This window comes from Hypanus sabinus, chromosome 1 (genome assembly GCF_030144855.1).
Source record: "Hypanus sabinus isolate sHypSab1 chromosome 1, sHypSab1.hap1, whole genome shotgun sequence".
Classification (NCBI taxonomy): Eukaryota; Metazoa; Chordata; class Chondrichthyes; order Myliobatiformes; family Dasyatidae; genus Hypanus; species Hypanus sabinus.
In genome coordinates this window covers 13,032,455-13,052,470 of record NC_082706.1, presented here as the reverse complement: position 1 = coordinate 13,052,470, position 20,016 = coordinate 13,032,455, and the positions used below count along the sequence as shown (strand labels likewise).

Below are 20,016 nucleotides of genomic sequence, written 5' to 3'. Positions count from 1 at the left end.
TGTATATGTAAAGAAAACGTAATAATAACCGTAACTGACGACGGCGTAGGGCTTCATTCCGACGTAATGACGCAAGTACGCTGTGCGCGTGGGGCAAACGTTGAGCTGCGCGCTAAAGGTAGGGTGTTGTTTTCAGCTTTTCTCTCAATTGTCCGCTTCAGGCCGGCCGTCTGACGCGAGGCGGTGGAGCGAGCATGTTTTTTATTCTGAGGAGAGGGAGAGAAAGCAGCTGAAGTTACGGTCGGGCTGAGCGAAGGGTGGTGAGTGGGTGGCCGGCTGGCTGGGGGGTGGGGGTGGGGGGCGTGGATGTGGCGAGGGCCCGGACACCAGGACGCTGTGTTGTGAGGCGCGGCCGCCATTTTGCGGAGCGCCACCGTGTAATGGACGGTTTGCGCCCTCGACGAGTTTTCCCCTCCCGCGTCCAGTCTTTTCCCCAGGGCGCCAGCCAGAAAAGCGGCTCGGTTTGGTTACCTGCAGCAGTAATTTAATGTTATTTATTTGAAGTTTGCTTTTGGACTGTGTTGTCTTGTGCTCTCTGATCTCGCATTGATCCTGTTATAATTGCTATTCTATAGATCTGCTGAATATTCCCACAGATAAATGAATCTCAGGGTTCCATATGATGACACATAAGTACTTGGCTGCCTTCCCTCTTCTTGAGGCTTTTGCGTTTCCCCGCAACGCTTACTGTTCAATCACAACTATCCGATCTTTAGTTCTGGGTGGCACCACCACTCACGTTAAAAGCCCCCACTATTTCGCTGCCTGTCATCGTCCGTAGTCAATTGGACAGATTCAGGTTGGTTCGTGTTCTGTGTTCAGGATTGATTTCAGTGTTAGCCCTGCAAGTAATCTGTAGTTTGGGCCCCCCATTATATTTAACTCGATTTGGCTAGCTCTAAATCTCTTTTCCTCTGGAATATCTACAAATCCACTTTTGAATGTATTTAAAACCCGAGACTCGGATTTTGGGGATCATACCTGATGACGATTTTTTTCCCCCACGTTTGTTGTTCTTTGGAACTGTCTAGCGATTCTAGACTAAGTTAGTTAATTCGACCCTAGTTCTTGTGAATGAATATAGGAACTAACTCTTTTGGGCGATCTTTCCTTTCTCGTTCCAGGAATTTGGTTGCTCTGTATGTGCAGATCTGAGCGATCGCATTAGGACTTAGAATTTTAAATTAGAATTTTCTTTACATTAAAAATTCTTCCTCATGCATGGAAGTCCTTTTTAAAATCAAAAATATTAAGACACTGGCTGTGCGCATTAAAATTGTGTTTCTGCAGCACAATCTGGAACTGAAGTAAAGCAGTTTAATCTTGGCCCAAACTTTTTACCTTGGTAAACATTTACCATCTTAAAATTTTGTGTTATTTGTCAGGCCACGAGGTGTTTATGGATTCTTTTAAATTCTATTAAGTTGTTATCTTCTTGTTCAGTTTGACAGTTATAATGCCTTGGTTCTCCAGAGTTTTTATTTGCATTTCAATTGTTCCTATAGATTTTTTAAAAGTATACCCAACAGGAAATGAATCACAGAGTTCTAACCTAGGTACTTTGATAATAAAATTCTTCAGTCCTTGACCTTCCACGCTCACCTGCCATCACCTATCATCTTCCAGCTAGCCTCTTCCCCTTCCCCACCAGCTTTTTATTCTGACATCTTCCTCCTTTCTTAGTCCTGAAGAATGCTTTTGGTCTAATGCTGTCTGACCTGAGTTCCTCCAGTGCTTTGTGTGTGTTGCAATAAAATTTACTTTCAACTTTGAACACTTTGTTTTGGAAAAGGGCTATTTTTAAAGCCATTTTTAAAAAGTGCTTTTAATATCTTGATTTTTAGAAACATTGTGCAGCTGATAACGAAAACTTTTTTCTCCAGACGTTTCTTAATTGATCAGAGTCGTGCATTCAAATGGAAGAAGATTACATTGTCAGAATTCGTGGGCTTCCATGGTCCTGCACTGCAGATGAAGTGTTGCGATTCTTTTCAGGTTTTGTGAATTTATTCTTAACAGTTCAGCAATTGAAATTTTGGAATCTGAAGTTTGCTCAAAAATTTTAATTGGATGTTTAATATATATTTGGACAGTAATACTGAGATTTTGGACCAATACTGGATGAGGCCTTATGGCCTGTCAAACACCTGATGCTCTGCATTCTCAACAAGTCATTCTCCCTCTTTATTTCTATGTAGCCCAACCATTTTCTCCTATCTTATAAGCTGATTTTTTTTTACATCTACTTTTTTTCCAATCATACTTGCCAGTAATTATAATTGAAATGGTTCTGGTGGACTGGAAAATTACAAATGTCACTCCACTCTTTAAAAAGGGAGGGAGGTAGAAGAAAGGAAATTTTAGGTCAGTTAGTTTGATTTCAGTGGTTGGGAAGATGTTGGAGTCCAATATTAAGGATAAAGTTTTGGCTCTTCCTTAGCCAGAGCCTACAGCAATATGGGCATCGAGGGAGAGAGGAAGAGGAGAGCCATCTGCGGTACCACCGATGCGGCAGGGAGGGCCTCAAGGTGGCTGTAGCTCAAGAGGGGGGAGCCATGGAGTCATGTATAGCTAGCCATCTGGACACAAGCTGGGGTCTGATCAGCCCCAGCTGGGTCACCTGGAGAAGGGTGTATGATGCTGAAAGACCCGAAACACCCGATGATTCCAGGAACATCACTGATGATGTGTCCAGAAGTAGCAGTAGATGTATGCACACAGTGAGGTTACTTAGAGACAGAAAGTCAGCATCGTTTTTAGACCTTGCCTGACAAATCTGTTGGAATTCTTTGAGGAAATAACTGGCAGGATAGACGAAGGAGAGAGTCAGTGGATGTTGATTTCTTAGATCTTCAGAAGGCCTTTGACAAGATGCTGCACATGAGACTGCCTTAGAAGATCAGAGCCCATTGTATTGTAGGAAAGAGGTGAATAGAAGATTGGTTGACTGGCAGGAGGGAAAGGGTGGGAATAAAGGGGGCCTTTTTTTGGTTGACTGTGAGTGACTAGTGTAGTTCTGCAGGGATAGTTGTTGGGGCTGCTTCTTTTCACATCTCAATGATGAGAGATTGAATTGATGGCTTTGTGGTCAGGTTTGTGCAGGATACAAAGGTGGAGGGGCAAATAGTGTTGAGGAAGTTGGGAGTCTGCAGAAGTTTGGACAGATTAGGAGAATGGGCAAAGAAGTGGCATATGGAATATAGCATAGGGAAGTATATGGTTGTGCACTTTGGTAGAACGAACAAAGGTGTAGACAATTTTCTAAACAGAGGAAGTCAAAGGTGCAAAAGGACTTGGGAGTTCTTATGCAGGATTCCCTGAAGATAAACTTGCAGGTTGAGTCGATAGTAAGGAAAGCAAATGCAATGTTAGCATTCATTTTGGGAAAAGTAGAATATAAAAGCAAGGATGTAAAACTGGGGCTTCATAAGGCATTGGTCAGCGTGTACTTGGAGTATTGTGAGCAGTTCTGGTCCCATATCTAAGAAAGGGTATGCTGCCATCCAGAGGTGGTTCATGAAATGAACCTGGGGATGAGGAGCATTTGATGGCTCTGAGCCTATGAGAATTGTGGGGGGGGGGGGGGGGGTTCCTCATTGAAACCTGTTGGATGTTGAAAAGCCTGGATCGAGTGGACATAGAGAGGATGTTTCCTGTAGTGGAGGAGTCTAGGACATAAAGGCATAGCCTCTGAATAGAAATACATATCCTAGAATAGTGGTGATGAGGAATTTCTTTAGCTAGAGGTTAATGAATCTGTGCAATTCATTGCCACAGACAACTGTGGATGCCAAGTCATTGGGTATATTTAAGGAGGATGTTAATAGGTTCTTGATTAGCAAGGGCATCAAGGGTTCTGGAGAGAAGGCAGGAGAATGGGGTTGAAGGGAGTAATAAGTCAGCCATTATGGGATGCCAGAACAGAATTGGGCTGAATGGCCTAATTCTGCTCCTATGTTTTGTGGTCTTATTTTTCTCCGTTTTACAACTACCTGCAACCTTTGGTTGTATATTATGACTATATTCAATATTAGAGGCCAGCAGGCTGGTTAATAACCAGTATTTGTGTAGATTCAGAGTTTCCATAATGGCCTTTGCTTTTGATTTTTTTTACTCCAAATGCTATTTGATGTTTTATCTTGTTTCCATGTTGCCTTTTCCTAAAATCACAAGCCTGTAATTCATTGTTTACAGATTGCAAAATATTAAATGGAACTGCTGGGATTCATTTCACTTATTTGAGAGAAGGCCGTCCAAGTGGAGAAGCTTACATTCAGCTAGAATCTAAGGATGATATAAAATGTGCCCTTGCAAAAGATCGAGAAAGCATGGGGCATAGATACATTGAAGGTAAGCTTATCTTAAGTTGTAGGCTTGCCAAAGCCCAAGCTCAAGTGTTTCATTTACTGAATTCCTTGTGCTTAATGAAGTAATGAGTGAAACAATATTTCTGTTTGACACATCAGTAAATACTTGAGTGCTGTGGGACTATTGTTTATTTCAATGATCTGACTGTCCTCCCATTTTCTAAATTCCATGACTTTTTCCTAACTTTCACTAGATCCAGTTCATCCTTCTATACTCTTTGACTTACAGTGGTTTCTGCATATTTAGTTTGAATCCAAAACTTTTAATAAAGCTCTTGCCCCTCCTTTCTTTACCTTTTCCAGCCCAAGATGCTGCCAGATGAATAATGTCTCCATTTCTAGCCTCAATGCCTTTCATTCTGCTGGGAGAATTTTTTTTTGCGTGTGGTGGGGGGGGGGGGGCGCAGTGGAATGATTGTTCATAGATATCAAGATTAATTTAGATGACAGGCTTTCTTCTATGTTGCTTAAACCCCGTTGTTTTAATCTAATGTTCTGTTTTCCGCATGTTTGTGTAACTGGTGCCTTGTGATTGTGGATGAGGTGCTGGCTGTTTATAAAAAGGCATGGTACTATTTATCTGCTGTTGAAATATGGGGAACATGTAATGGAATTTAATTACAAAGGAAAATGATACATGTACTTGCATACATTAGTGATCCAGCTGGAAACCTGAGATGTTTCTGTTAAAACAACTGCAACTGTGGCCTATGAGTACCTCAGGATTTGGCATAAGTCCTGAATGCTTATTGAATAATTAGTTAATTTGCAGTACATTGCAAAAGAATTGAAATGCCTATTGCAGAGTCTAGTGGGGAGGAGGGCTTATGAATGATTATACAATCTGTATTTAACCTTCAGAGAACCTAGATTTTAGCTAGCCCCTTGCTTACCTCTGTAATAAAATATAATGTTTTGATCATTTAAGCAGCTGGTATTGAAATCATAAATTAAGTAAGGTTCAATTCAAGTTTGGGTGTACATGTCAATAGAATTAGCTTTTGCACTGGTGGTGGGATGAGTAATAAAAGTTGTCTGTAGGTGGAGTGTGATATTGATCCCATTGAATTTGTTTGGCACAGGTGCAGGAAGGGATTGTTGGTGAAATGGAAAATTCCAAGTATAGATTTTAGGCTTGAGCTGTTCAATATAGATAAAAATCAATGTTTGAACATTGTCAGATGAATCTTAGCATTATAAATCATGCATAAATTTTTGATAAATTTTAAATTTGTAAGGATTTATTTTCTATGCTAAATGTATTTGCTGTCTGTTAGACAAATGTAATGTACACTAAAATGGGAATGCTTGGATTGTTGATTCAGGTATAGTTCTTGTCATTGCAAAGAATAATTTGTTTAGATTTCAGTATTTCAATTTGTATTTGCAGTCTTTGAGACTAAAGCCACCGAAATGGACTGGGTGCTAAAGCACGTTAACCCAAGTCAGACAGAATCAACAAGTGATGGAACTGTACGCCTTAGAGGCTTACCATTTGGATGCAGCAAAGAGGAAATTTTACAGTTTTTTACGGGTACTTATTGTTTATTTCCTCCAGTATTGGACTGCCGTATGTTTGAACATGGGGTTTAAATGTCATAATGTTAAAGCAGATTTTTTAATGGGAAAGGATTGGGAATATTCATAAATGACTATTCATAAGCTGTGCAATAATGATCAATGTTTGGTATAGATGTACAAGGCTTATTCAGTGTTGTATCAGTTGGGGGGGGGGGTGGGATGGGATAGTGAAGCATTATAATCTTTACTCCATAGTGTGGCACATAATATTGGGCACAAGGGTTTTTATTTGAATAGGATTCCTAAAATTCACAATTTATTGCAGTGATTTACAAAGAAGACACTTTTTGTTGTCTTGGCAACGTTTTATGCAATTGGCATAAATGTATGTGCTAAAGAACAAGAAGATTTGGGATGTATAGTAGAACAAAGCCCACAAGTTAGCTTAGTTCCAGCAAGAAGTATTGGACCATGTTTCTAAGGCACATTTGTATTTTACAGTGGAGTGTTAAGTTATTTTTGGAAGTATAGGTTAGATTCGTTGCCTAAATAGTAACTTAGTTTCTTTGACGTAACTGGGGCCAATATCACAAAATTGTAACATTGCTTTTCCATGCTTCCATTTAAAGATGTTCTGATTTCTGAAATATCAATCCTTGAGTCCAGTATTGTGAACCAATAGTGTCTTAATATTAATTGAAGGAATACTTTAGAAAACTATTCCCATTATGTTAATTTTTCAACAGTATTGCCTAAATGTATTTTGCAGGGCAGAATTCTATACTTCACTTTACCAACTACATCCAACAAATTCAGGCTTGTACCACTTTATTTATCGATAAGCATTGGTAGTTTAGAATTCATACTACAATGCAAGCCATAATTTGAACATGGTGCTGTTATTCTAAACTATTCCTTCTCAAGTGTTAGTCCAGTTAAGGTTTGGGTCACTTGGTACAGGCAGTACAGTAGTGCTAAAATTTGAAATCTAAAGAGTTGCGCTGAAGGATAGTAGATGCAGTTGTGTGTCTGCAGTCCTGAGCATTTACAAACCCAGCTTTGCCAGTGTAGGGCAAGTGTCTACCAAATGTTGGGCACTTACTCTGAACAGAGGAAATGTAAACTGGGATAATGCACTTATAGCTGTCTGCTACAGAGATGCATTGAATGTTCCCTCAACCCTTCAAGCTTGTGCCAAAGTGGGGAAGCTCAAAAGGGATGATTATACAGTGGTTCTCCCTTAGCTTAGATTCTTGGTTTACAACTTATCCTTTCGAAAAGAATGTAACATTTTACTTTGCTGCTGATGTCTCAGTTACTGTCTGTGAAGAATTTTTACAGGATGAACAGACTGAGGTAATAACAAAAAGTAGTATTATTCAGACATTTTCAACAACTGGTGGACTATCTAAGTTCTTCCAGGAGTGTTGCAAAGCTTTTGTTGTTTACTTTCCCCCCCCCCCCCCCCTGAAAGTGCCAACCATTTTGAGTTAAGTTTCATGTCGGTGGTTCTTTACTCATGTGGTTACATTTCAGGTGCAAAACAATCAGTAAATATTTTCAACCAATGTGATATAGCAAAGCGCTACTTGCAGTACCATAGGGATAACTGGGTGGTAAGAGTAGGAATTGTGGCATAGAAGTGGTGATTTAACGGAGACTGGTAATAACAAATCGGCTTTTTGGGGTTCGGTGACTCGGCAGGCAATTGATTGCTTCTACAAGCTACCATGCAGTTATTTTAAGATATTGGGTGGTTTAGTTCAGTTAAACATTTTACTGAAATTATTTTAATCCTAAATAAATGCTAGGCAAATCAGCTAGATGAGCAAGTAAATATGGTTGGGGCAGTAGTCAAGTCACATGATTATTGAGCTGGTAGCTGGTCTAATCCTTGCTGTTTCTTCACATTCAGTAACTTGCAGCTGACAGTATAAATGAACACTTGTATTTAAAGACCATGCTAAATTTATCTTGACACAGTTTGCTTGGTAAATGCATTCACTATCTGTATGATGCTGATTATGTAAAGCAAATGGATCTGGATTGGGTTTATTGTACAACCCTAAGAAGCAAACCTTGATGCCTTTAATTTTGAAATGATTAAAAAATTCAGTCACTCGGTATGGAATTAATGTGTGATGGTTTAATTTCTGTGGTCCATTCCAGTTGAGTATCATTGACCTATTGGTGTCATTGTGAGCTAGTTTCAAATCTCTAATACTGGAATTTGATTGCTCACAACCAGATAAAATTGTCTAGTTAATGATTTTGTTTAATCCAAGATCAACTATGAGCAGGAGTACAGAAACTCCACTTAGGTTTCACTCCGTCTCATGCGACCCTGATTTACTATTCGTTCATCGTATTGAAATCCTTGAACTTCATCCAGCAGCAGAGTAGTCTGCTGCAGTACAAGCTGAATGCCATTGCCTTGGTAGCAGTGTGACACAAATACTGGACTTGATGTATTCCTCCTTCCTATTTTTTTAATACACATTAATCACCTCTTATGAACTTTTATCTGTGTTTAGGTTACTCAAACATTTGTTAATGTAATGTTAAAAGTCAGCTGGAGTATTGCAAGGACGGTGTCTTTGCAGGCATATAAATTAAACCATGTCCCATGTTCTATTGGGGTAAGATTAAACATCCACATTCTGTGCATGCCTGTTTTTAATTGAAATCCTGTATTTATCTTTGCTTTATTTAAACAGCATTATACTGCCTCTTGCCTCTTTAGTCAATTCTGATATCCGTACTCGCCATTTGATATGCTGTAGTATGTGTATAAGAGTAGGAATGTTTCAATTTTTAATATTGTTCCCCTTGTGGGGTATTTGTCCTTGGGTTGAAGGGTTGGAAATCGTGCCAAATGGGATAACATTGCCGGTGGACTACCAGGGGAGAAGCACGGGGGAAGCCTTCGTGCAGTTTGCATCAAAGGAGATAGCTGAAAAAGCACTGGGGAAACACAAGGAAAGAATAGGGCACAGGTGGGGATGGACGGAAGGGTGGCTGATATGTCTTTAAGCCCACTTGTTCAGGTTACAGAATTCATTCATTCTTGAAGAGAAAATAGTGAAACCACCCACATGCCTTTGGAAAACAGTGGGACTCAACTGATTTTTCTGAATTGTGTAAAGATGTCCTAAACTGTAGGTCCCTCAGAGTTGAAAGTTAATGGTAAATGTAATCTGCCAGAATTTATACTTGTGTATTTTTAATTTTCAATATTAAACTTGTATAATTTCAGAAATCCAGAGGGCTCTACAGTTTAGGATTATCATAGATATGAACACTAAAATTTCAATTGTTTAAATTTGATTTGATTTTTAAATAATTTTGTTACATTTGGATTAACTAAATTATATAAAATTACATTTTTTGTAACATTTACAAACCATTATGACATTGCAAAACTTCTGTTTTCTCATTTTAGTGCATGAAACGCACAGCACTGCAGGCTTCAGTCATCATTTAACCTATGGGAAGGTGATGACTAGACAGCTTGCTGATTTGCATTCAATTCAACTGGAGAATGCAATGTTTCATTGGATTGAAATCAGTTTTTGAATTTGTACTTAAGCGTCGGTGCTAATGCCCAATTGATGAAATTCGTCACATTTCCTTATGTGTACTTCGCAACCTTGCACTAAGCTTTGTTTGAAGCAAAATGTCTGACTTGGTGCTTAACACAACTTGGGAGTCTCATCACATTAGTGTTGCTAGGCCTGTTTTGTTTGTGGCCAAACTAAATTGGTCACAACATTAACATTCATATTTTTAGAGAGGGACGTGAAATTTTCATAATGATTTTTAAAATTTGAGTAGAACTCTGAACAGTTGAGGCTTATTAGAAACAACACAACAGCCTTATCTGCAGCCGTCAGTTTGAGTGTAGCTGATCTTGCAATGCATCTATGGAGAGTAGTGTTAGGACATGGAGCATTTCAGCACAGTACAGCCCCTTCAGCCCATGATGTTATGCTGACCTTTTAACTTAAGATTAATTGACTTAAGATTTTTCTGAATGTCCAGCTGATGAATTGCTCCCAGATTTCTAACTTGCAATTTGAAATTGGCTACAATACCATTGGAGAATATACTTGCTCTCTTTGGTTTTAAGTGCATCTTGTTTATTCATGAAATGTCTATCACAACAGCCATATAGAACAAAAGTAGGGAAGCGTTGCCAGTGAGCTTTTATGTCCTTGCAGATGCAGTTACCTTGAAGATGGTGGAAAAGATGGTTCATTTCGGTTGATTCACAAGACAAAGGGTGTTGTCTTAGGAGGAAAACTGTAAACTTGGCCTGTACACTCACATTTAGATGAATGCAAGGTGATCTTGTTATTTCTGGATGCCTTAGCACAATAGGTGTAAAGATAATACCTCAACGAGGCAATGTAGGGTTTGCTGGAATGGTCTTGGGGTGGGGTGGAAGGACCACTAAACTGACAAATTCTTTGGGAATGCTTTCCAACAGTTTATAGACAGACATTCAAAAACAAGAGTTTGTTGAACCACAGAACTAAAGATTGTTGGAGTTGGTTAGTAAAGTGGACAGTAGTGGTCACCAACCTTTTTAAGCCCAAGATCCCCTACCTTGGCCTTAATAAAAGGCAAGATCGACCCCAGATCAATTAGTTACACACATGCGCACCGCGGCAGAAAAGACCATAAGTAAAACCCTGCAATCCAGAAGTAGAAATAATGTATAAACACCAGGGGTGCCTACCCTTTTTTTGCACTGCAGACTGGTTTAATATTGACAATATTCTTGCTGACCGGCTGACGGGGGGGTGGGGTGTTAAACAAGATGGGAATACAGCGATACTCGAAGCAGATTCCTCATGTCCAGTCTATTCTGCAATTTAGTTTTCACGGCTCTCAGTGTATTTTCTTTTTTTCGGGATCTACTGGGAAAGTCTCAAAGATGGACTAGTTAATCGTGATCGACGGGTTGGCGACCACTAGTGGACAATCATCAGAGCAGCCATAATCATATTAAGTGGTGAAGAGTGCTTAATGGCCTTCACTTGTGTGACTTTCATTAACCTTGAGTGGATTTCTTCTTCTGTCTTTAAGAGCACACATGCCTCTTAAATCCACCTCTAATTTTCAATTTAGCTATTCACTCCCTTGGTTCCAATGTGTTGTAACAAGTCAGACATTTAATCTAATAGATTTATTGTTAAAGGAAATCAGCTATTTTTATGGCTATTGTATTTATTCAATATAAATATTAACCATGCTAAGACAAAGTAGATTGATTGCTCTGGTGAAAAGTTAACCATGTTTTCACTTTCCTTCTAATTAACAAGTCTGTTACTGATCTTGAATGTTCCAAGATCTCTTATTTCCACTTGAATGTTGTAAATGATGAGCACCTTTTTAAAAATTTCATAACTTCTGTTAACTAATGCTAAGTGCCATTAGTTTATCACGCACAATCTGAAAGTATAGTAATGCCACAAACTGGGAGTCAAGTATACTTTATCTTGAACCATGTTGGTACGACGTTCTAGATGGTTTCTGTAATGAAGAATGACAAGGACTATCCACTTGAATTGGGGACAAGATTTTTTTTTCTAATGTTAAGTGTGCACATTGAGAATATTTTGTAGTTGTGATTTATTGTCAGTTTAAAAGTGGGTTAGGGCAATGTAGCCAAAAATGAACAATGGGAGTTTTGTGATTCTTTTCACCAGAGAAATCCACAGTTGTGCCATTAACATTGTAACTCAGTTTTTAAGATGTCATAATCCCAAGCTAATAATATTAATTGTGGCTGTTCAGGTATATTGAAATCTTCAGAAGCAGTAGAGGGGAGATTCGAACTTATCAGGATCCTCCAAGAAGGTTTATGGGACAACGTCCAGGGCCCTATGACCGACCAATGGGTGGAAGAAGTGGCTATGGTGGTCCAGGTCCGATGAGAGGAGACATGTATGACCGTACACGGCGGGGCTCTGTATATGGTGGTGGTAAGTGATTTTTTTTATTCGGTATGTTACAAATTAATGCTGTGTTAATTATCAATCGGCATGAGTTTCATTTTGTGTGAATTTACTCCTGTTAGCTTGTGCCTCTAGAATTCATGTGCTGTTTGTGTCTAGGCAAACAAGATGCTCTCTAATTGGGTCTTCACCACTCACAGGTTTTCAGTAATATCTTAAAGGACTTTTAGTTCCACAACTTATTTTTAGGTCATATTGTAAAATGTTCCTTTTATTCTAGGTTATGGCAATTTTGAGGACTATGGTTATAATGATGGTTATGCTTATGGCTATGGTTATGGACGTGATGGATTTGGACACAATATGAGAGGAGTTGGAATGATGGATAGAGGTATGAAACTCAGTTTGGCTTTTTTCCCTAGTAGGTACATTGAAGCATATAGTTATATAAAGCTATATGAACGGGGAGTTATAGCATATACCATGGGATGGGAATTGGTCTTTTAGCCCACAGTAGCCATTATTTATAATCCTGTGTTATTCTCCATCTGCAACTACTCCATAAGAGTGGCAATTTACAACTGGCCAAAAGAACCTACCAACTGGCTTGCCTTTGCATTGTGAAAGCAAAGCATTGAATGAGAAAGGAAGTTAGGATTGCTGGAGCTGGGGGTGATGCAATGGCAGCAGCTCTACGAGTTGCGTCATACTAGATTACCCCAAAGTGAAACTTGCATTGTTTTTTTTAAATTTTGGGCTTTATGAAAAGTTCTTTCAAAGAATAAATTAGTTCATTACTCTAAGGGTCTTAAAGAAATTTAAAACAGTATAACACAGTACCGGCCCTGTAGCATGATGGAAACGCTCCTCTCTGGAGACCTGCATAGATATAATTGATTATTTGATTTGTACTTTTAATTTGTTGCATTATATGTTAAATTTGTTTGCTTTACATCCTGGGTTTAGTCCCTCATGTTTCTATCAATGTTGAAAATTTACAGGGATGGGTAACCGTGGTTATGGTGGAGCAGGAGATGCCAGCCCACTTTATCAGAATGGTGCAGGTCATTATGTACACATGAGAGGATTACCATTTAGAGCTACAGAAAGTGATGTTGCTGATGTAAGTGGAATTTTGAGAATTGTATTCCTCACTAAATTTAACCTAAATTTGAAATGATCAGGAAGGGTCTCATTACCTTTGTTATCTGAGTGTTTTATTTCCCAAATAGATACACCTGTGACTTTCTTAAACAAAAAAAAGTAGAAAAGAAGCACTAAAACTAAGTTTTCATCTGAAACAACTCAAGCTGAATTTTGGTGGAAGCTCTTGTCATGTCAAGCAGCCACAACTCAGAACATGACTCTATTTAGCACTGATATGTAAATTGGTTAGCTCTTAAGTTGAGTTTTGAAGTATTGTATTGTTTTATGCTTGGCTAAGAATGTTAACTGGCTATACTCTATATTGGCACCAGTTCCTTGAGCACTGGTGATGAGAATGATTTCCTTTAACTTAGAATAGTGGTCCCCAACCACCAGGGCAGCAAAGCATATGCTACTGGGCCGCGAGGAAATGATGCAGCCCGGTAGCACATGCTTTGGAGTGGTGATGGCCCCAGTTCCTTGAGCATTGATGGTAAGAATGATTTCCTTTAACTTAGAACGGTGGTTGGGGATCACTGACTTAGAACATTGAAATTTACAGCACATTGCAGGCCCTTCGGCCCATAATGTTATGCCGACCATGTAACCTATTCCGGAGACTACTTAGAATTTCCCTAGAGCATAGCCCTCTATTTTTCTAAGCTCCATGTACGTATCTAAGAGGCTCTTAACAGACTATTGAATCCACTTCCACCACTGCTGCTGGCAGTGCATTCCACGCACCCACCACTATTTTGGTGAAAAACTTTTCCTTGACATCCCCTCGGTACCTGTTTCCAAGCACCTTAAACTATGCCCCCTCATGTTAACCATTTCAGCCCTGGGAAAAAGATTCTGGCTATCCACACTATCAATGCCCCTCGTATGCACCTTGATCAGGTCAATTCTCATCCTTTGTTGCTCCAAGAAGAAACGGCCAAGTACATTCAAACTATTCTCATAAGGTTCGCCCTCCAAACCAGGCAACATCCTTGTAAATCTTCTCTGCACTCTTTATAGTATCCACATCTTGCTTGTAGTGAGGTGACTAGAACTGAACACAGTACTCCCAAGTGGGGTCTGACCAAGGTCTTAAAGTACTGTAACATTACCTCACGGCTCTTGAACTCAATCCCACAGTTGATGAATGCCAATACACCATACACCGCCTTAACAACACTGTCAACCTGTGCAGCAGTTTTTAGTGTCCTGTCAACATGGACCCCAAGATTGCTCAGATCCTCCACACCGTCAAGAGTCTTGCCATTTATATTATGTTCTGTCGTGGGTGGGAGTAACCATTGCTTGTTGACAATTATCACTTCTATTTCCCAATAGTTCTTTTCACCACTGATTCCTGTAAAGATCAACTTTGAATATGGCTCAGATGGGCGCCTGACTGGAGAAGCTGATGTTGAGTTTGCTACTCATGAAGATGCTGTTGCAGCCATGTCTAAAGACAAAGCACATATGCGTGAGTAATTTGTCTAGTTCTGTAAGTGCATATCTGATCAAACGTTATCAAAGGTATATTGTGCTTAAATGTGATCAACATCAACTTGGACATACTATCTTGAGCAGCAGCCTTTAATCTATATAACCTATCATCTAAGGTTTATTAATGAAAATTAGACTAGTGCTGCATATCTGATTTTAGGTTCTTTGGTTGTAAAATCTGTACCTTGTAGATTCAGTTTTAGTTTCTATTTTGTGTATTTGGTCCACTGCAACTTTTCTAATACCTATTGTAAGATGTTAATATTCAAATTTGTGCTCATTAATTTTGACCACATTGTTCATACTGAAACTGCTGTGTAAGGAGAAATTGTGCATTATTAATTGTTTTTTTCAGAGCATCGATATATTGAGCTTTTCCTCGACTCCACTGCCAATATGGGAAGTGGCTTTGGTGGCTATGGAGCACATAGAATGGGTGATATGGGTATGGATCAATATGGAGGTGATTATCAGTTTTGACTTGATTTCTAACTTCATCATTTAACTTAATTTGGTAAAACGTGAAGGTTTTCAATAACTGTCCATTAGATAGGTGGTCCTGACAACTAGCACATTTGTAAATGGATGTCTGGAGATCACTGCCAACTTTCTCAGATTGTCAGCTTATTAACATTATTTAGAGGCAGTCAGTTCTTTTCACTAGACAGTAAACTGGCAGGTTTCAAGCACAGGAACACGCAAAAAAAATTGAAAAGCATTAGAATTGGGCACAAATTTGAATGGGACAGTTATTTTACTGGTTTTAACCGAATGTACTTAAATCTTTAGATGACAAATGATAGCTAAAGTATATTTCATTGACATGGCCAATATAAACATGAGTTTTTGCAGATGCTGGAAATCCACACACAATGCTGGAGAAGCTCAACAGGTCAGGCAGGCAGGCAGTGCAAACGTGAGTTTTTGCAGATGCTGGAAATCCACACATATTGCCTGGAGAAGCTCAACAGGTCAGGCAGGCAGGCAGTGCCTATAAAAGGGAGGAAACAATGATATTTCGGGCCAAGAACTTTCATCAGATCTTGAAGAATGGCCTCAGCCTGAAATGTCGACTATTAAAATGGTATTATTGTCATCAAGCTTCCTTTTTAACATAAATGATTTCTGTCATAGTTTTCAAATTAATTCTTTCTAATAAAAATTAAATTTTTGAAGTAAAATTACCAGTCTCAGTAATTGAGGATGTCAATTTTAAGAGGACAGACAGTAAAAGTACAGTAATCCAGCACCCTCAGGGCTGTGCTCTGTTGGTAGATTTTCTAAACTTTGATAGTACTCTTGTATACTGCTGTTTGTAAATTTACACTGAAACCAATGAGTTTAAAGGGACAATGAGATCCAGGTGCTGAGCCACTTGGAAAACTTGAAAGGTGGTTTCCTTTATCATGTTTGAACATTTTTTTTCAATCAGTGGGTGATGTGTAATGGGCTATTGAGTTGTCAATACATTTTAAAGATTTACTTGGTTGTAGAGGTGTTTAAGAAAGTTAGTTTGTCATGTTTAACTTAAACCAGGTTTGAAAAATGCTACGATGACTAGTTTCCAAAGGGACAGGATGGAGGGGTCCTGTGTTGTCTGAAACAGCATATGTTAGACTAGTGGTTGCCGACCGGTTGATCTTTGAGACTTCGTAAACACACACACAGACACAGACACACCCCCACCCCCACCCACCCACCCACCCTGATAAACCTGTTGATGCAAATATGTAGTAACTTCTACTTTGGAAAAGGACCACTCGACAACTTCATGCCCAAAAGGAGCAACTCTATCTAGGACGGTAAAACGATATTCACATAGAGGTTTTCACTAATGCACACCGGGCAGAAAAACCTGTAAGGAAAACTCCGCAACCCTGGAAACAATTTCTCTTTACAAACAGCTTTCCATAGCAGGAGTATTGCTAAATTGCCACAGTCCTAATTGGTATTAACTTTATAATGCTCACATTACAACACTTCTCCCCCTTTAAATTCCAGCATTCCCCAAATATAAAAGAAATGGGAAACAAAAACAGTGGACTCATTAGCTTGCTTACCTCTGAAACTTATACTAGTATCTCAGTAACAGTTTACCAATACCAGGAAAGTTGAGGAGCTGAAATCAGGGTTGAAGGCCCATCAAACATGCTGGTCAAAGGACGTGGATCGACAAGTGTTAAAGGACTTGTCACTCTATGAATCCCTGGATGTAATGCAAACAGCTCAGCTTATTGTATTTGTCAGAATGGCTTTCCAGGATTTTACAGCGGAGGACTTGCTCACTCTTTTGCACTTAAAAGAGAGAATGTCGTGGTTTCTCCTGCCCCACAACCGACCAGGAGACACAAGATTCTTCAAGAAGGGTTAAACTTTAGTTTGCAAATCAAAGCTGAGACAGTCATTGAGCTAGTTGCTGATTGCCCACCTTGTACATAGCATTTTTTTATAGCAATCTCCTGGTTTAGTTGCATTAGCATATCCATTCGATCTACAGTTGTGTATCACAAGTACATCAGCCACTATTGTTTCTACCCACTAACTTAATCATGTTCTAATCTACATCTCTTAGCTACCTCTCATTAACACACCATTATAATCTACATCTTTTAGCTACCTCTCATTAACACACCATTATAATCTACATCTCTTAGCTACCTCATTTACACACCATTATCATCTACATCTCTTAGCTACCTCTCATTAACACACCATTGTCTACTACATTCTTAAGATTTCATTCTACTAAATTGGATACATGCATAGCAAACACAAAGCTGACTACATAATCTACATCTCTTAGCTAACCTCTCATTAACACACCATTATCTTCTACATTCTTAAGATTTCATTCTCCTACTAAATTGGATACATGCATAGTAAACACAAAGCTGACTACATAGTTTTGGTTACAATGCAACTTTTATGCTCCAATAAGAACAAGAGGTGAGGATATTTGCAATGAGTTTAAAAAAAAAGTCTGTGAAAATGACATCCCCATTCATAAACTGGTAGCAATTACTACTGATGCCCAGCAATGAGCCGTGTGCACGTTGGTTTTTTATAGCACTGTGCCATAATGATCCTGATTTTCCTGACTTCCTGGATTATCACCATGTGATTCATCAGCAGACCTTGGCTGGGAAGGTCTTGGACTTTTCTCATGTAATGACACTGGTGGTCAAACTGATAAACTTGATTCGAGCAAAAGCACTTCAGCAAGGCATTATTGGATGAGCTGGATGCCGTTATGGCCTGTTTGATAGGCTAGTTAGTGTTTTCTTGGTTGAATTAATTTGAGAATTTGACAAAAGTATCTTGTGTAATTAAAATACAATTAGCCCAAATAAAGGGCCTCAAGTTGGAAGTACAGTCTCAGCTGTTTTTTCTCTAAATGATTTAGTAGGTCGATCTTGCCTTTCACTGAGGCTGAGGTAGGGGATCTTGGGCTTAAAAAGGTTGGTGACCACTATGTTAGACTATACACTGGGGAAAATAAGTCAGTCATGGTGGAGTACACTTGGTGGGCTGAATGGCTTAATTCTGTTCCTGTGTTTCATGGTATGCTGAAAGTCTTCAGTAGAGATAGCTAATACTTGATATTTTTTGCATTTGTTTATTGTACTCACAAATAGAATAACTTTATGCAGGGACATTGCTGTTTAAATGGCGTGCGTATCAGCGGCTAAATGGTGATTGCTCTACTGAAGATAGGGTGAGGATAATCAGGTGTATTTTTTCTTGTTATTTCTGACAGGTAATCAAGGAGGCTATGGGCATAATGATCAGGGTATGGGAAATAGCTATGGCAACATGGGAAATAATTATGCGGGCTATGGAAATTCTGCAAATGCACGTGGATATGGTAAGTGAAGTTCCGACTTGAACGCTGCTTTGGGGAGTCATTGGCTGCCAGTTATAATAAAACCTTAAATAGGGATGAAACAATTAACTTCAGAACATTTCATAACCCCTCTACTTTTGCGGGCATTGTGTAAATCAAGCTGAACAAGTATGACAATTACGGACAAAGAAATTGATACTTTTAAAACAAGATTTGCTGTTTAAATTACAGGCTATGGTGCTGTGGCAGGAGGATATTCCAACAATCAGACCATGGGAATGGGTAACGTGGACGCAAACATGACTGGATGGAGAATGTGAACTGTTAGTGGTTGGGCTATGAATCAGAAGCTTCAAGAACCCTAGGACTGCCACATAATGAATGACCAATGCAGCAGCACTGTTTTCTTCCAAGCAGTAATATTTTTACTAATAGAGCTACTTTGCAGTTCTTTTTATTTTTTTTTACAGGTTTTGGTGTAAAAAATCTTGAAATATTGCCCAATATTGGGTAACATAATTTGAAGCATCGGGATTTGACCTGATAGTGAAAGGGAGAAATTTTTGAAATTTTGACTTGAGTAAATGTGGCAAATCAAAGTAAACATCTAATGCAAAGCTTCTTTTGAACTTGCTTTGTTACTTTAAATCCAACTTGGATCATTTAAAAATTCAAATGGAGCAAGTTGTGTGATTGTATACAATCTTACACTTTGGATACTATTTGATATGTGGTGAGGTTCATGGTCTTTTTACATGCAGACAACCAGAAGCTCAACCACTGTAATGTTTAATCTGCTCAGTGTTGTTATGCTGCAATAATGAGCATTTAGTAAACATGACTTTGGAAGTTTATTTTTTACCGTATTGGCCGGTATTGTTCCATGTTCTGTTTGTTTTTTTTTCTTGTCATCCTGTTTATTTTTTGTCTCCATTATCCTCTAGTCATGCAGTCATGGTACTCAGTTGGATTGAAATGGGGCAGCTCCTGGCCCATTCCATTGCAGGGCTTTCATCCAGTTGTGACTTCCTTGAATGCTCTAATGTTCAAATTGAGCAGGTGTTGAGATATGAGCTGTCACCCATCCAGTTGTTTCAGTGGATTCTTCAGTGTTTAGCATTTGGATTTCAGCAAATGTTTTTACCAACAGTTGCTATGTTAATTTTTTAATATGTCTGGTTCACTTGGAATTTTAACCTGATTCATTTTTTGATTGTTAGCAATGTAGTTTTAAAAAGAGAACTGTATATTTGTACCTTTCTACAAGAGGTGCTTTTTTGGGTTACTATTGTTTGACAAATAAAATTCATTGCCTTTGGCACTTCAATGTGCAGTTTCTGAAATGTGCACATTTTGTCAAACATCTGTGAAAGATTACTTACTGTACATTTCTAATGGTAAATATAATAAAGTGTAATTTCAGAACTCTGGCATAGCCAATGTCTGTTCATGGTGTGAAAAGGAAAATTGCTCTAGTGAACTGGTTATAGTTCTACGCAAAAGTTTGCACAGGGAATCTTCTGCACTTTGTCATGGTGAAACTGGCACAGCTTGTGTGGCAATGCTATCTGCACAAATTTAGTGCTTGCTTTGGGGAGGGGGGCTTGCAAATTTTGGAGATTCACTCATGGAAGTGATTTTGGGTTTGGGGATTGATTTGGCAGTAGTAAATAGAGGA

The 20,016-nt window shown here is 38.9% G+C and overlaps 1 protein-coding gene across 3 annotated transcripts; it reads left to right on the top strand.

Moving 5' to 3' along the window:
• Positions 1–8: 8 nt before the first annotated feature.
• Positions 9–19,763, top strand: LOC132391466 (heterogeneous nuclear ribonucleoprotein H3-like). 3 transcript variants are annotated; one of them, XM_059964714.1, is made up of 12 exons: positions 9–118; positions 1,884–1,995; positions 4,195–4,350; positions 5,758–5,901; positions 8,746–8,884; positions 11,691–11,878; positions 12,132–12,242; positions 12,853–12,974; positions 14,336–14,471; positions 14,850–14,957; positions 18,252–18,359; positions 18,570–19,763. In XM_059964714.1, the coding sequence occupies exons 2-12, from the start codon at positions 1,917–1,919 to the stop codon at positions 18,656–18,658; spliced, it is 1,380 nt and encodes a 459-aa protein (XP_059820697.1). In that variant the 5' UTR covers positions 9–118; positions 1,884–1,916; the 3' UTR covers positions 18,659–19,763. The 3 variants fall into 3 exon arrangements, with proteins under 3 accessions (XP_059820697.1, XP_059820714.1, XP_059820706.1); XM_059964731.1 differs by lacking the exon at positions 9–118 and adding an exon at positions 119–257; XM_059964723.1 differs by lacking the exon at positions 9–118 and adding an exon at positions 122–260.
• Positions 19,764–20,016: the final 253 nt, after the last annotated feature.

What these genes read in the sequence shown, in the direction of transcription:
- LOC132391466 (XM_059964714.1), top strand. Translation starts at nt 1,917, where the DNA reads ATGGAAGAAGATTACATTGTCAGAATTCGTGGGCTTCCATGGTCCTGC. An exon ending in AATTTTACAGTTTTTTACGG is followed by an intron (nt 5,902 to 8,745) that starts GTACTTATTGTT and finishes CTTGGGTTGAAG; the next exon opens with GGTTGGAAATCGTGCCAAAT. An exon ending in CAGAAAGTGATGTTGCTGAT is followed by an intron (nt 12,975 to 14,335) that starts GTAAGTGGAATT and finishes ATTTCCCAATAG; the next exon opens with TTCTTTTCACCACTGATTCC.